The sequence below is a fragment of the Protopterus annectens genome, chromosome 17.part0 (assembly GCF_019279795.1).
Source record: "Protopterus annectens isolate FY-2018-M chromosome 17.part0, PAN1.0, whole genome shotgun sequence".
NCBI classification, from domain to species: domain Eukaryota; kingdom Metazoa; phylum Chordata; order Ceratodontiformes; family Protopteridae; genus Protopterus; species Protopterus annectens.
Window position 1 is genome coordinate 376234149 of NC_056751.1, and position 12842 is coordinate 376246990.

At 37.7% G+C, this 12842-nt stretch overlaps 1 protein-coding gene across 1 annotated transcript in view; it reads right to left on the bottom strand.

Moving 5' to 3' along the window:
* The window catches only part of TRPM5 (transient receptor potential cation channel subfamily M member 5), a 749498-nt gene that overhangs the window by 690250 nt on the left and 46406 nt on the right, over nt 1-12842 (bottom strand). Inside the window, exon 3 of the mRNA XM_044058928.1 lies at nt 6352-6532. Within this exon, the coding sequence (XP_043914863.1) occupies nt 6352-6532 (181 nt within the window). The remainder of the gene's footprint in view (nt 1-6351; nt 6533-12842) is intronic.

Sequence of the window (12842 nt, forward strand, 5' to 3'; positions counted from 1 at the left end):
ATATTTAAGATTTTGCATGGTTGATTTTTGACCTTTTGGGGTATAACTCCTTTTCTACACTCACAACAAATCTGTGTATGTTGTGCAATCTAATATATACTTTTTAGCAAGACCCAAGGCTCAACTGCTTATCTGAACATTAAAGAAAGCCTTGGGTCTTTAGTAGGAGTTTAAGTTTATTGGAACATTTTGTATATTTATTTTTGTTTGATCCTTTATAGCCTAAGGGAGTTTGAGCTTTTGAAGCACAAGAATCACATACCCAAAAACATCACATCAAAAATGACATTAGGTCAGTTAGTAGTTTGAGTGATGGAAGAGTCAGGGTGGGGTGGATGAGAGTGAGTAGCTTATACTGGCTTACTTGTCCTGAAGGGGACGGGTGTCCCAGTTGACCAGTCATTCTCATGTAATAGAGGCTTGTATGACTCTGTAGGACCAGGGACAAGGGTCTGGCAATTCCAAGCCATTGATGGTAGCTGTCAGGGGATGTGCCATGGGCAGAGTGTAAGACACCCTTGTTATGATACAGGTGCCCAAATCAGCCACCACAGGTAGGATTACAGTAATTTAAAAAAATGACTTCATACATTATGGCTTACATAATCTGTTCTCACCCATGAGATGAAGGACTGATTATTAGCGAAACCTGATGACCAGCAAGCTGGAGAGAGATGAGATCTGTGAGAGGTGCTACTCATAAATAGATCTTATGCTTTGGTACAAATTACATTTTTTAGTCTTTCAGCTGGTATATTATACTAGCATCACAAGAATGACAGCCATATACGTGGCAATCCTTATTCTTATACCTGTCTAAGACTAAAATCTGGACCATGGTTATTGAGATACAGTATAGTGATCATTTCTTTCTACTTATTCTACAGAAGGATGCAGGGGAGTAGCAATACAAAAAAAGAAAAAAAAAACTCTCGTTGTGAGTAAGAAGTTTAAGCCAGATGAACAGTAGATTGGATTTCATGCCTCAGATACATAAAGTATGTTCATGAAAGTTGCCTGATTTTTTTGCTTATTTATACTATTTACTGCACTTTTATTGCCTGATACCTACTTTTACACTGTATTTATATACTGTGTACTAAACTGCACTGTTGTACTGCAATTGTCTGCCTTACTGTGCCTGTTAATATTTGATTTGTTAGCTGTTTAAAACATTCTTTAGAGTCTCCTTGCTGATTTTCTACTGTTTTAGGTGTTATATAGTGTCTCACTGCTATTTTTCTGCTGTGTTAAACATTCCCTAGTATTTCCCACCTAACCTAGGCTAGCTAGTAGCTGTAGCATAATCTAGATACAGGTTTTCTTCATCTGCATCTGTTTGTAGTGGCCGTTTGTCCTGTGCATGTTTTCCAGGCCATCTTTGATTGGAAGGGGCCTTTCTGCACTCTAGTGAGAGGAGTATGCTGATTGGAACCTGTCTGTTGAAGGGTGGTTGGGTTGTGGCTTGGAGTAAGCATCCTCATTTGTCCTTTTGAACCTTTTTAAAGTTTTTTTCAAGCTTTTAGCTTATGGCATTTAAGCCCAGGGTTTGAGCAAGTTTCTGCTTGTTTGCTCATTGTGCAGTACCATGCACTGCCGCACAATTGTGCGCCATAGCTGGACAGATACATTCAACAATTTTTCCCTTAGATACAACTGTAGCACATTAGTGTAGCCCTCATCTTTAATACTTTTCTGGGCAAAGAAATAGTGATAGTGAGCTGTAACCTATTAACCTACCACAAAAATAAAACTAGCGGTAATATCCATCCTCTGAGCTCCTCCTTGATCGGTCCTGAAATGTGCCTCTTTGTGATAAGTCTTCAACCTAGCATTGTGTACAGTTGGACTATTCTTGTTTCTCCTGCCAACCTTGTTGACTTGGCTCTCTTAAGGCAGTGTAGCAATTGCCTTATGTACACCGACAACCCTCTACTAATAACTCACTCTAGTACACAGTGTGAAAGATGTATCTACACCAAGAATCTTGAATCCATACTCTCTCACACTCAAAACAGTAACACTGAAGAGGTTGTCAACCCACCAACCACTACTCATGCACATAGTACCACTACACATACACATTGTATGCATCAAACACAAAAATCAGCATACACAGAAGTTCTCTCAAAGAACGTACTGAAACACCAGACACCTCCAAAACACAAGACTACTACAACCAAAACTGTACCCACAGCACCCATGACACATAGTAACACCATAACACCAGTGTCTGACTTACCAAACCCATAAGGCATAACAATCAAAAAACAAATTTTCTTGTCATTGGAAACTCTATAGGGAGACACACAGATGTCCCACTCACCAGGTTGGACAAGGAGAAAATCATGGTCAGTTTCCTGTCCATTACCAGGATTTGTCAAATCATGCATACGCTCAGGTCTCTCAGCAACAACTACTGTTATGACTCTGTCATAGTTCATGCTACAGTGAATGGCCTGAGATGTACCTCACTGGACTATATGAAGAGAGACATAACTGAGCTCTCTGAATATATGTCCCAGGCAGGTATGTCACTAGAGTTGAGCAGCATCCTACCATCACCTATAATGATGCCACAATATAAACAAAAAATGATTGATTTCAATAACTGGCTTAGTTTTTGCTGTCATTCAAAGGGGATCCAGTTCTTGTCAGCCTGGGAAGCCATGGTCAACAAACCTCGCTGCTTTGCCAGGGATGGTTTGCACCTGGGATATCTAGGTTTTCGGCTGCTGGCAAATGCTCTTGCCTCCCCTTAGTGCATTTTTTTTAGGCAAGGTCTCAAAAACAAACTTACCAACATGAAATTTGCCAGTCATAACAAAATAAGGGTCATGTTGCTAAACGCCAGGAGCTTAAAGCAAAAACTGCACCCTCTGGAAGTACTTCTCTCACTGGAAAGTGTAGATGTCTGTGCACTCACAGAAAGCTTGTTCAAGGCCTCAGAGAGTACCCTCGCCTTGCAAGGCTACAATACCTTCCACACCTTCAGACCATAAACTGAATGTGTGAGAACCAAAGGAGGTGGTATGTCTATCTATATTAGAGAAAAATTCACCTCCTATGTAGTTAGACTGGACAACTCCAAGAAGTTACTCCAAGTTCAGGTTACAGTGGGTAAGAACCCCATTCAAGTCATAGGCAGTGATAGATTCCCCTGCATGGGTCATGACATGCACGAAGCCTACTTGACCAAACTGGAGACAATCAAAGTATTACTGAACACTCTGGTTATGGGGGATTTCAATTATTCCATCATCAACTGGGAAACATACTCTAGCCCTAACTCACTAGTGCAAAAGTTCCTTGACTTTGTTAACTGAAATGTCCTGGAACAAATTGTGCATACCCCGACAAGAGGAACAAACATATTAGATCTGGTCCTCACTAATATGTCAAATAGATGCACTGCCACAACTCTCGGACCCTCATTAGTTAAATCTGACTGCAAATCAGTCACTTTCGAGCTGGCACTAACACCAGAACTCACAAAGGCTAAAAAAAATTCACCAAGGCAAACTATACCTCCTAGGTGAAGATATAAATGCACTCTAAGCCCCAGCCCAAGCTGGAAGTGATAACTACACCGAAGTTTACACTAAAGCCCTGTACAGTCACTTGCATAAGTGTATAGATTCGGCTGTACCAGAAAGAATCAAAGCCAGAGCCCCAAGTAAAAACAATCTGCCATGGTGGACATCTAGCATCAGCAAACTTTACAATAAATACAAAAAGTTGCTGTCCAAGCAAACAAAGGCAAGGCCCCAACAATGGAAAAGCACCCTTCTCAGCCTTAACAAGCAAATAAGACAACTTGTCAAATCCTTTAAGGGCTTCTTTGAGAAAAGTTTAGCAAGCACAGCCATAACCATAAGGCCTTTTACAGCTATGCATATAGCCTAAAAGGTAGGAACCAAGCATGTGCAGAACTAGCGACCAACAGTGTCACACACACTGACCCCATAGAGATAGCAAACCTACTAGTGGATTGGTCTGGCAAAAGTTTTGCTCCCTTATCCCCTCCAAACTTATCCCAACCCCCCCCCCCAAGCATATCTGAACAGCAGATCATCAAACTTTTCTCCAAGGCAAAAAACACAGCCTCTATGGGACCAGATGGCATCTCTGGCTGTCTTCTAAACAGGCTAAAACATGAACTAGCAATCACCATTAAGTACCCTTTTTAATAATAGCCTAACCACTGGCTTTGTTCCTGCAGAATGGAGAACAGCAACAGTTGTTCCTATCCACAAACGTGGCCTAGCAACAGACCCTGCAGTAAAGCACCTGCAGCAACTGGAGAGACCTCAGAGGTTTCTAAAAAAGAAGATCAAGGGACTCCAGCATGTGCTTTACACAGACTGACTAAAGTCCCTATTACTATACTCTGTTTCATATAGACTTCTTAGGGGAGACTTATACCTGGCTTACAGAGCAATCTCAGACCCAAACCTAATGAACTTGCTGCATATTTGTAAATCAAATGGGACTAGAACTTCCAGTTCCAGGGACCTAAATATTGCCTGGGACTTAAATAGGGCATGCATGGAGGGAGAGATTTGTCTCCCAGTAACTGCCGCATTTTTGGAATAGGCTACTAATCTATGTGAAACAGAGCACCTCTATGACACTTTTCAAAAGAAACCTGGATGATTGGATTGGGCACTGTAAATTCTTACTGGTGATAGTGCCCACAACCCTTCTGCACATGGGCAGCCATTAGTAAATGCAATCTTGGTTATTAACTACCATTTCTATGGTATTACATTGGGATGAAATGGCTAGGCTTGAAATGACCTCCAGGCTGATAGCTTAGTAATCTCCTGTGATATATTGAAGTAGCACAATATCCTTTTTCTCTGCATCTCTTTTGTTTTCTTGAGATTACCATGTGAATTATTGGATACTGTAGGACCAAAGCTGCGTTAGAAGTACTCTAGAATAAGTAATAGATGGACAGTAGCAACACAAACTAATTGTTATCTATTTGACATACATTACAATAAGTATAACTTTCCTTTTATCTGTATAGGTAGGAAATAGATGTGATTCTCGTCTTTAACTCATTCACTCCAATGGAGCTCAGGAAGTTTGTACTCTAACTTCCAATAGGTGGAGCCTAAGCCATTTGAGAGAATCAAATGATGCCCTCACACTTCAAACAAATGTTCATATCTCTGATACCATAGCGGTAAAAAAGAAGTGTAAATGGCAAACCCTTCAGCACAAACTATTTTATAGTAGTAGCATTCTTTAGGTTCTAGGTCTTAACCTGAATTTTATAAGTCACAGTAAACACAGTAACTATTACATTTTTTCCAAACAACTTACAATATCTCAGCAACCACTCAAGTTACACGCATACTTGGCAGCAGCATTTTATTCATCTAGCTGAGATCTTTCATGTGGGGGTAAGGATTTCTGTCTGCATTATTTGGTTGTTGAGATATTTAGAAAAATGTGAAGATTATATCTGTATAAATTAATATCATAAAAACAACAGTATCTATTTAACTGAACTAGACAGAAGTCAAATATTAATGCAGTTGAGTTTGCCATTGTGTAAGCTTTAAGATGAAATATTTTAAAACACCATACATAATATGGTTTTAGAATTATTGATGCAAATATGAACAAGCAATATTTGACGCGTAGATGCATCAGTAGGAGTTAACTGCAAATGCACTTGGAGGCATCACTTGGATGTAATGAGTTAAGTATTCTGGAGGTTGACTTCAGGACACCAGAAGCATCATGATACATGAACTGACATCAAATGTATAAGCTGATATAAATTTTGGTTTACCGACATAAAGTTGAATGCTAAATGGTTGAAACTGAATTGGTTGAACACACTATATTGGATGATCAAAATGTTGAAATAAAATTAGTTTAAACACACAATGTTGAAAGTATCAAATTTGCCCATTTCTGCACTGTAGTGCGATCTCGGAATTGATATATATATAAGTAGGAGGTGTGTGGAGGGTGCAGGGGCCCCTGCAAAATAGTAGGGTTGATCTCATTGCTTTTTCAATTAAATGATTGTAGACATTTTGATAATTCAATAATTTGGGTTGAGATGTTGTTTTTCAACCAAATGACTATTAGACATTGTGAAATTCAACATTATGTCGGTAAACCATAAATTTCAGCTAGTGCAAGAAGTAGTTCCAGAATTAAATGTCAAAAAATATTCATGATAATAGGATAAATATACAGAAGGAAACTGAAACCATTAGTACCATGACACTGGAAGGGCTGAATGTAAATGATCGTTAAGGTAATGGACTGAAAAGTTTATACGACCTGAAAAACAAATAAAAATAAATATAGAATTAAAAATACCTGTTATTTGTGCTGCTTTTACCAGACCCTTCCTTAATATGTCCCGTAACCATGGTTTGATTTGAAAATTTTCTTGCCCTCCAACGAGTGAAACAACCAGATTTGGAGCTGTGAGATTCCATTCTCCTGTTAGGAGCTCAAATATTGTCCCAGGATTGATATCATGCGGCACCCTTACAAACTGCAATTCAAACAAAGGAAAGGAATCATAAACTGTCAGGTTCTAGTGCAACATACATATACCATGGAGCATTACCTGACGCAGAGATGTGATTTAATGCATTTAGTATTACCCATACATCATGCATGCATTATAGACTGAACTATTATCTATCACAGTAAAAAAATATATGTTATTTAATGAAGAAATACAGCTTCATTGGTATAAGGTCATATTTCGATATACAAGGAATTTTTTTAATTTTATTTCTCTCTCATCACCATTTACTCTTATTTTCACTAAATATGCCTGTTTATCTGGGGTTATTTACTTAGTAATATTTGAAAATCCATTTAATGCAAAACACAATTTCACTATCATGCTACCACAAAGTATCTGAGTATACTAGTCGTATGAATACTTCTCAATATTTTTGCAGAAGAATTTTAGACAAAGCCAGACATAAGACAAAGACCCAAAATTAAAAATTATTTTTAAATATAACCCTGATTCACTTAAAAAGGTTTATAAAACTACATGTTTTGAATCAACATGCAATTTTGTACAATAAGATGTATGCCATTCTACTGAATGGTAGTATTGAATGTAATCCTCAGTGAATTATCAGAAAATCAACATTTAATGAGGAATATGTCAATAATATGAGGCAAAAATCAGTAGCATTGTGTGAAGTCATGGACATTTGAGAGGTATGTCAAATGTTAGATCAAATACTTTGAGTATTAGATAGAGGTATGGATTTCCCTCCATCTAAGACAAAAATTCTGATTTAAGATTAAAAATTATTAGAAGCAGCCAAAATATGCTTACAAAATTTGTTGTGCCGATACATCCAGATTTACCTTTTCACTCTGGGCAATATGCGAAATCTGAAGTTAGACATGAGAAAGAAAGATGATCATGTATGTGGTTTTATTGGGTCTATATTATATTATTGATTGCACAGATGATCAACACTCAGAACATCGACCACTAAACATCAAAACTGGAAGGCAGTGAAATATTGCAGTAGCTATTTATTAGGGATATAGGCATAATGGGGATTCAGGTTTCACCCATACCTGACTGTAGTGCAATCTCAGAGTTGATGTATAGAATTAGCAGGGGGTGTGAGGGCCTTGCCTCCCTGCAAAAAAGATGATTTAGTCTCATTCTGTTAAGTCTATGTTTTGTCGCTTTGATCTTGTGTGGTCATATATTCTGAGTGTCGAGCATTTGTGTGATCAGTAGTATAATATACATACATTTTATCAGTGTGTATTTCAGTCACTGACATTTCCTTTCATGTGTTTAAATTGTTGATACTGACTGCACAAGCCAAGTCATGTCTGATGAGTCATCTCCTTTAAAGTGTTTCCCCAAGTTATACTTATATAAGGATCAAGTAATTATAATATATAATTAAGGGTATTTTGTACGTCATTTAGCCATTTATTATATATTATGAAGTGTCTGTCTTCCACAAAGCTAATGAGGTGCAATTTGTGGAAGCCATTTAGGCTGGCTGATCAGTCAAGCACCAGAATGTCTGTAGAATGATATCTGCAAGAAGACATTGAAAATGTTTCTGATACTTAGGGATTACAAATTTCTTTTTATCTTCAGTAAAATATTATTTTCATCATGCTTGTGCCATTTATTCATCCATGTTACAATTTGCGCTATTTTAGAAAGTGGTTCTCCTTTGCATGGCTGTTTTGCCTTAAATAAGAATACATCTTAGAAATGAAATCAAGAAAATGACAGCTCATTTGTCTGTATAAAAGAATACAAATACAGGATAGGCTCATTTGCCTTTATTCTAGTTATTAGAAAAGCCAAAAATCAATCCAATCAATCATAAACATAGCTTAGTGAGATATAAGCTTGCCTTCTGATGAAGTTATTTGGAGATCAGGTTTGTCAACATCTGTGTTTCATGCAATCCCTGATTATATGAGCATCTTTGTAAATATTCAAGGTGCACTTTAATTCCAGATTTCAGAGTTTTCCTCAGCTGAAATTTTAAATGAAAGAACAATGCATATACAAAAATATTTAACTTCTTGTTCTTCCAGTGTGATTAATACTCCACTCAATATCATTGTGCCATAAGTATAGCTGAAAAGTATAGCATCCCAGTCTAAACTTACACTTAGTTTTTTATAATAAGGAAAATTGCATTTTGTTATATTCTATACTTTCTCCAACCCTCCCATTGTATGACCATACACTACTCCTCATTAGAATATGTAAGTCTTAAACCTGCAGCAGAACCCACACACACACACACACACACACACACACACACACACACACACACACACACACACACACACACATTGGAGCCCACTGCTACTGCTCTCATGAATTTTAAGTCTTCTTTCTTTTATTACCTTTAGTACCTTGAACAAATCGCCATAGCTTAATAATTTGGGATCACATTTTAAAAGCAGCATCAATATATCTCCTCCATATTACCACTGTCATTGTGCAATTTTGTTTGAAACTGCTATTTCACAAAGAAAATGTGAAATCACATTTAAGACAGAATGATGTAATGAGACTACAAGTTTCATGCCATACATTTCTAGGATGAGTATTTTCAAAGCCTTGTTTTGAAAGTGTTTCTAACTACTAAAGTTACAAGCCTTCATTTAATTTAGTAAGCATTTCACTGTAACTTTAATAAATCTTTGCATTCAATTTTGAAAGTGTCAACCCTATGACCGCTTGTCATGAGCAGTTGCAGTATCCTTCTGTGCTCATTTCCAAAGTTGTTTGCATAGTCATGGAGGAAATGTGCAATGACATTTCAGACTTCATGACACAGGCTCATAAGAAAAGTATTCCGACAGTTTTATTCCCCAAGTATTACTATCTGCCAATGTTTTGACTTTGTTTATTGTGGTGAACATTTTCCTTGTAGCTTTATTAAACTACACCCTTTTTATACCTGATATACAAAACAAAATCTCTGAGACCATAGAGATGATATGATGTGGACCCCTGAGATGAAGATTTTGAATGCTATGCCCCAAAACATCATTACCAAATATATTGTTCTGCATTTTATGAACATTTCTTTGTAACTCTACAAATTATTAAATTGTTTTGTATTTTACACCAGATTTGCAAAATGCCATCTATGGAACCTCACCTAATGCACTGATATGCATCCTGACACACTTCTGGTGTAAAAGGTGACTTTTAGCCAGCCTTTCACATACCACAAACATGAAATCACTTTTGTGGCATAATTGTGTAATGACACTTCAGACTTTATTAAATAGATCCAAAAGAAGAGTGCTCTGAAAGTCTTGTCCCAAAATATCAATAAATATCACACTATTGCATTTGTGGTTAATTTGACAAGCAGACCCCCATAACTTTATTGAAGATTAACATTTATTTACTGATTATAAATAAAGGTGTGTGTTAGGATTTATCTTAGTGCACAGTTTGGATACTTAAATATTGGATGCAGATGTCAGAAAAAGAAAGATCAAGAAAGAGAGACACTATAAGAAAGGTGTATGCTTCTGTTTAAAAAAAATCAGATGGTAGAATTTAGAATTACATCACCACCATAGAAAATATTTTTATTTATGCATACAGAGAGACTGACATTGTATCACATCTTTAATTTTAATGGTAAGAAATGTAAGCTTGACAATTTTGAACCAATTGTTCATAAAGGTCAAGCAGTTATTTCCTTCTGGCTTTTCTGGTATACCTGTAAAGTGCAGAATCTCTCTTCTGGAAATGTCTTCAAATTCTTTCATTTTTCACCTGACGTTCCCCTTGCTTTGCCTCTACTGTAACAAATTTTAACCTAGTTTTGGTCATGTGTTCTGTAAGTGACTGCAATGTCTCTGACTGACAAGAAAGCACATTTTCTTTTTATTTCTTTAAGTCTGTCACTGTTTGATTTTATATAGTCTTCTGATTTGTTGCTTATCTTCAGTGGTTTGCTGCTTATTTTCATCAGAATCAATACTCAAATCATATTTTTTCTCTTTCTGAATGGTCTTTGGGTATGATTCACATTCTGTGGAAAAAAGCACAATTTCTAGCTGATTTGATTTTTTTTCCATTTTGAATGCTATATAGCTGGTTTTAGGTTCATAGGTGTGTAATAGGCTAATGGCCCTGGAGTCTTTACAAGCCTAGCCCATAGAAGTGCCCTGGCATCTTGCCCCCGACTTTAGTTACCAGTGCCTCTATCAAGAAGGGCCACTGGAGTGATCCCCAGGGTGAACCTTCTATTAACCATCCACGCATCAAGATTTCTCTTGAAGAGGGACAGTGAGGTGCTGTGCTTGACATGTATGGGAAGTCTATTTCAGAGCATGGGCAGTCTCTGGGTGAGGAACCTGTCCCTCCAGCATGTTTTGTTGATTGTGGTAATGGGGTTGAGGTCTCTCAAGTGTGTGGTTCGGAGGGATTGGGATTTCTTTAGATGTAACATTTCTAACAGAGCTGGAGCAGATATGGCTTTGTAAGTCAAGCAGAGATTGCCTCTACACAGGCAATAGGAGACAGAGAATAGTTGGATTTTGTTGAGTCTGTCCATATAGGACAAGTGATTAAGGCCTAGGATCCTCTTTGTGAGGTACTTTTGCTGCCTCCCCAGTTTTTGCAGGTGTCTAGTGAGGTACATGCCAAATGGGGCATTGTACTCAATGATTGGCCTAATTAGGAAAGAGTAGAGGGAAACAATGACCTCTTTCTTCTTGGATGCAAAACCATTGGTAATGAGATGTGTCACATAGAAGGACTTGCTGACCACAGTGGCAGTGTGGTGGTTGAAGGTGAGGTTGCTGTCAACCTGCATCCCCAGATCTCTTATAACACCTTCAGTGTTCAGTGGGCTCCCATCGATGTGGTAATTAGTGGGAACTGAGTTTTTCCCAAAGGGGATGATGATGCATTTTTTGGCGTTAAGCTTAAGGCCATAGTTTTGACACCAGTCATTGGTCTCAGTGAAGCCTTTCTATAGGATATCTGCATCACGTGTGGAGTTAATAATGGCTCCCAACTTGCAGTCATCTGTGAACCTGGTCAGCCAGAGTCCCTTTGTGTTGGCCTGGATGCCTGAGAAGTAGATGCTGAGCAGGAGATGACCCAGGACCCATCCCTGTGGGACTCCACTCATGACTGGTCAGCAGTCTGACTTGGAGTATGCTACTTTCACACTGTGTGTTCTATCTGTGATCCAATTTGCAACCCAACTAGTGATATAGGGGTTGATGCCTAGTTTGGTGAGTTTATCAATAATTCCTGAATGAGGAATGGTATCAAATGCCTTGGCCAGATCAAGGTAGGCTGTATGCACTTCCTTACCTTCATCCACAGCCCTGGTGACTGACTCAAATAAGTCAACCAAGTAGAGCAGACATGATCTCCCTTTCACAAAACCAAATTGTATAGGGTTTAGAGTTTGGAGATTTCCTATATCTTTGTTAATCAGGTCCATGATGATGTGCTCCATAGCTTTACATATCAGACTTGTCAGTGGTTTATTTCATACATTTAACTATTGCTGGTCCCATTTTAGCGTTAAAAAGTGTTTAGTCTTACTTTATAAATGGTTTTGATGTGAGGAGCTAAAAATAGTCCCATTTTAGTGTTAAGACGTGTTTAGTCTTACTTTATAAATGGTCTTGATGTGAGGAGCTAAAAATAGTGCCATTAACTCAAATGCGCCATGCTGGAACCCCCAATCTGACCTGTTATTAATGCAGTGCTGTGATCTGTGGCCATCAAACAAACCATATGAAAGAATTTAAAATGTGATGTGCTTCCTTTCTGGAGAAATACAGAAGGTTGGATAACCTGATGTTTTCTGAAAGGCTTCAGGAACTGTCATCTTATTTGGTTTCTCATAGACTATTAATAGACTATTTTTGCCTGGTCTATAATGCCAAGTCAGTTATTTTTGAAAGTCTGTGCCTGGAGTGCAGTGCTGAGGGAGAGATTTTCCAGTGTATGGATTTCAGAATTGTCTGAAGTATTTTTTTATGGAAGACAGTGCGATAGTTTTCCATAGTAAGCCATTGTTTCTAAACACTAAGTTTTCATTGCAGAAGTATTTTCTAGTATTCTGTACATGAGTTACTGTATCACTTTTTGGGAATACATTACTATTCCATGCTTTGCTTATATTGGCAAGACTTTCTTTAATTTTGGAAATTTTCAACAGCTTTTCCAAAGTTACAGGCAATTTGAAATCTCAGTACTTCACAATTAATTGGTTTTACTTCTACATTAAATTCCTGTAAGCTACTTTTTGCAGTTTGAAAATTCAGTATAGCTTTGCAATACTCAC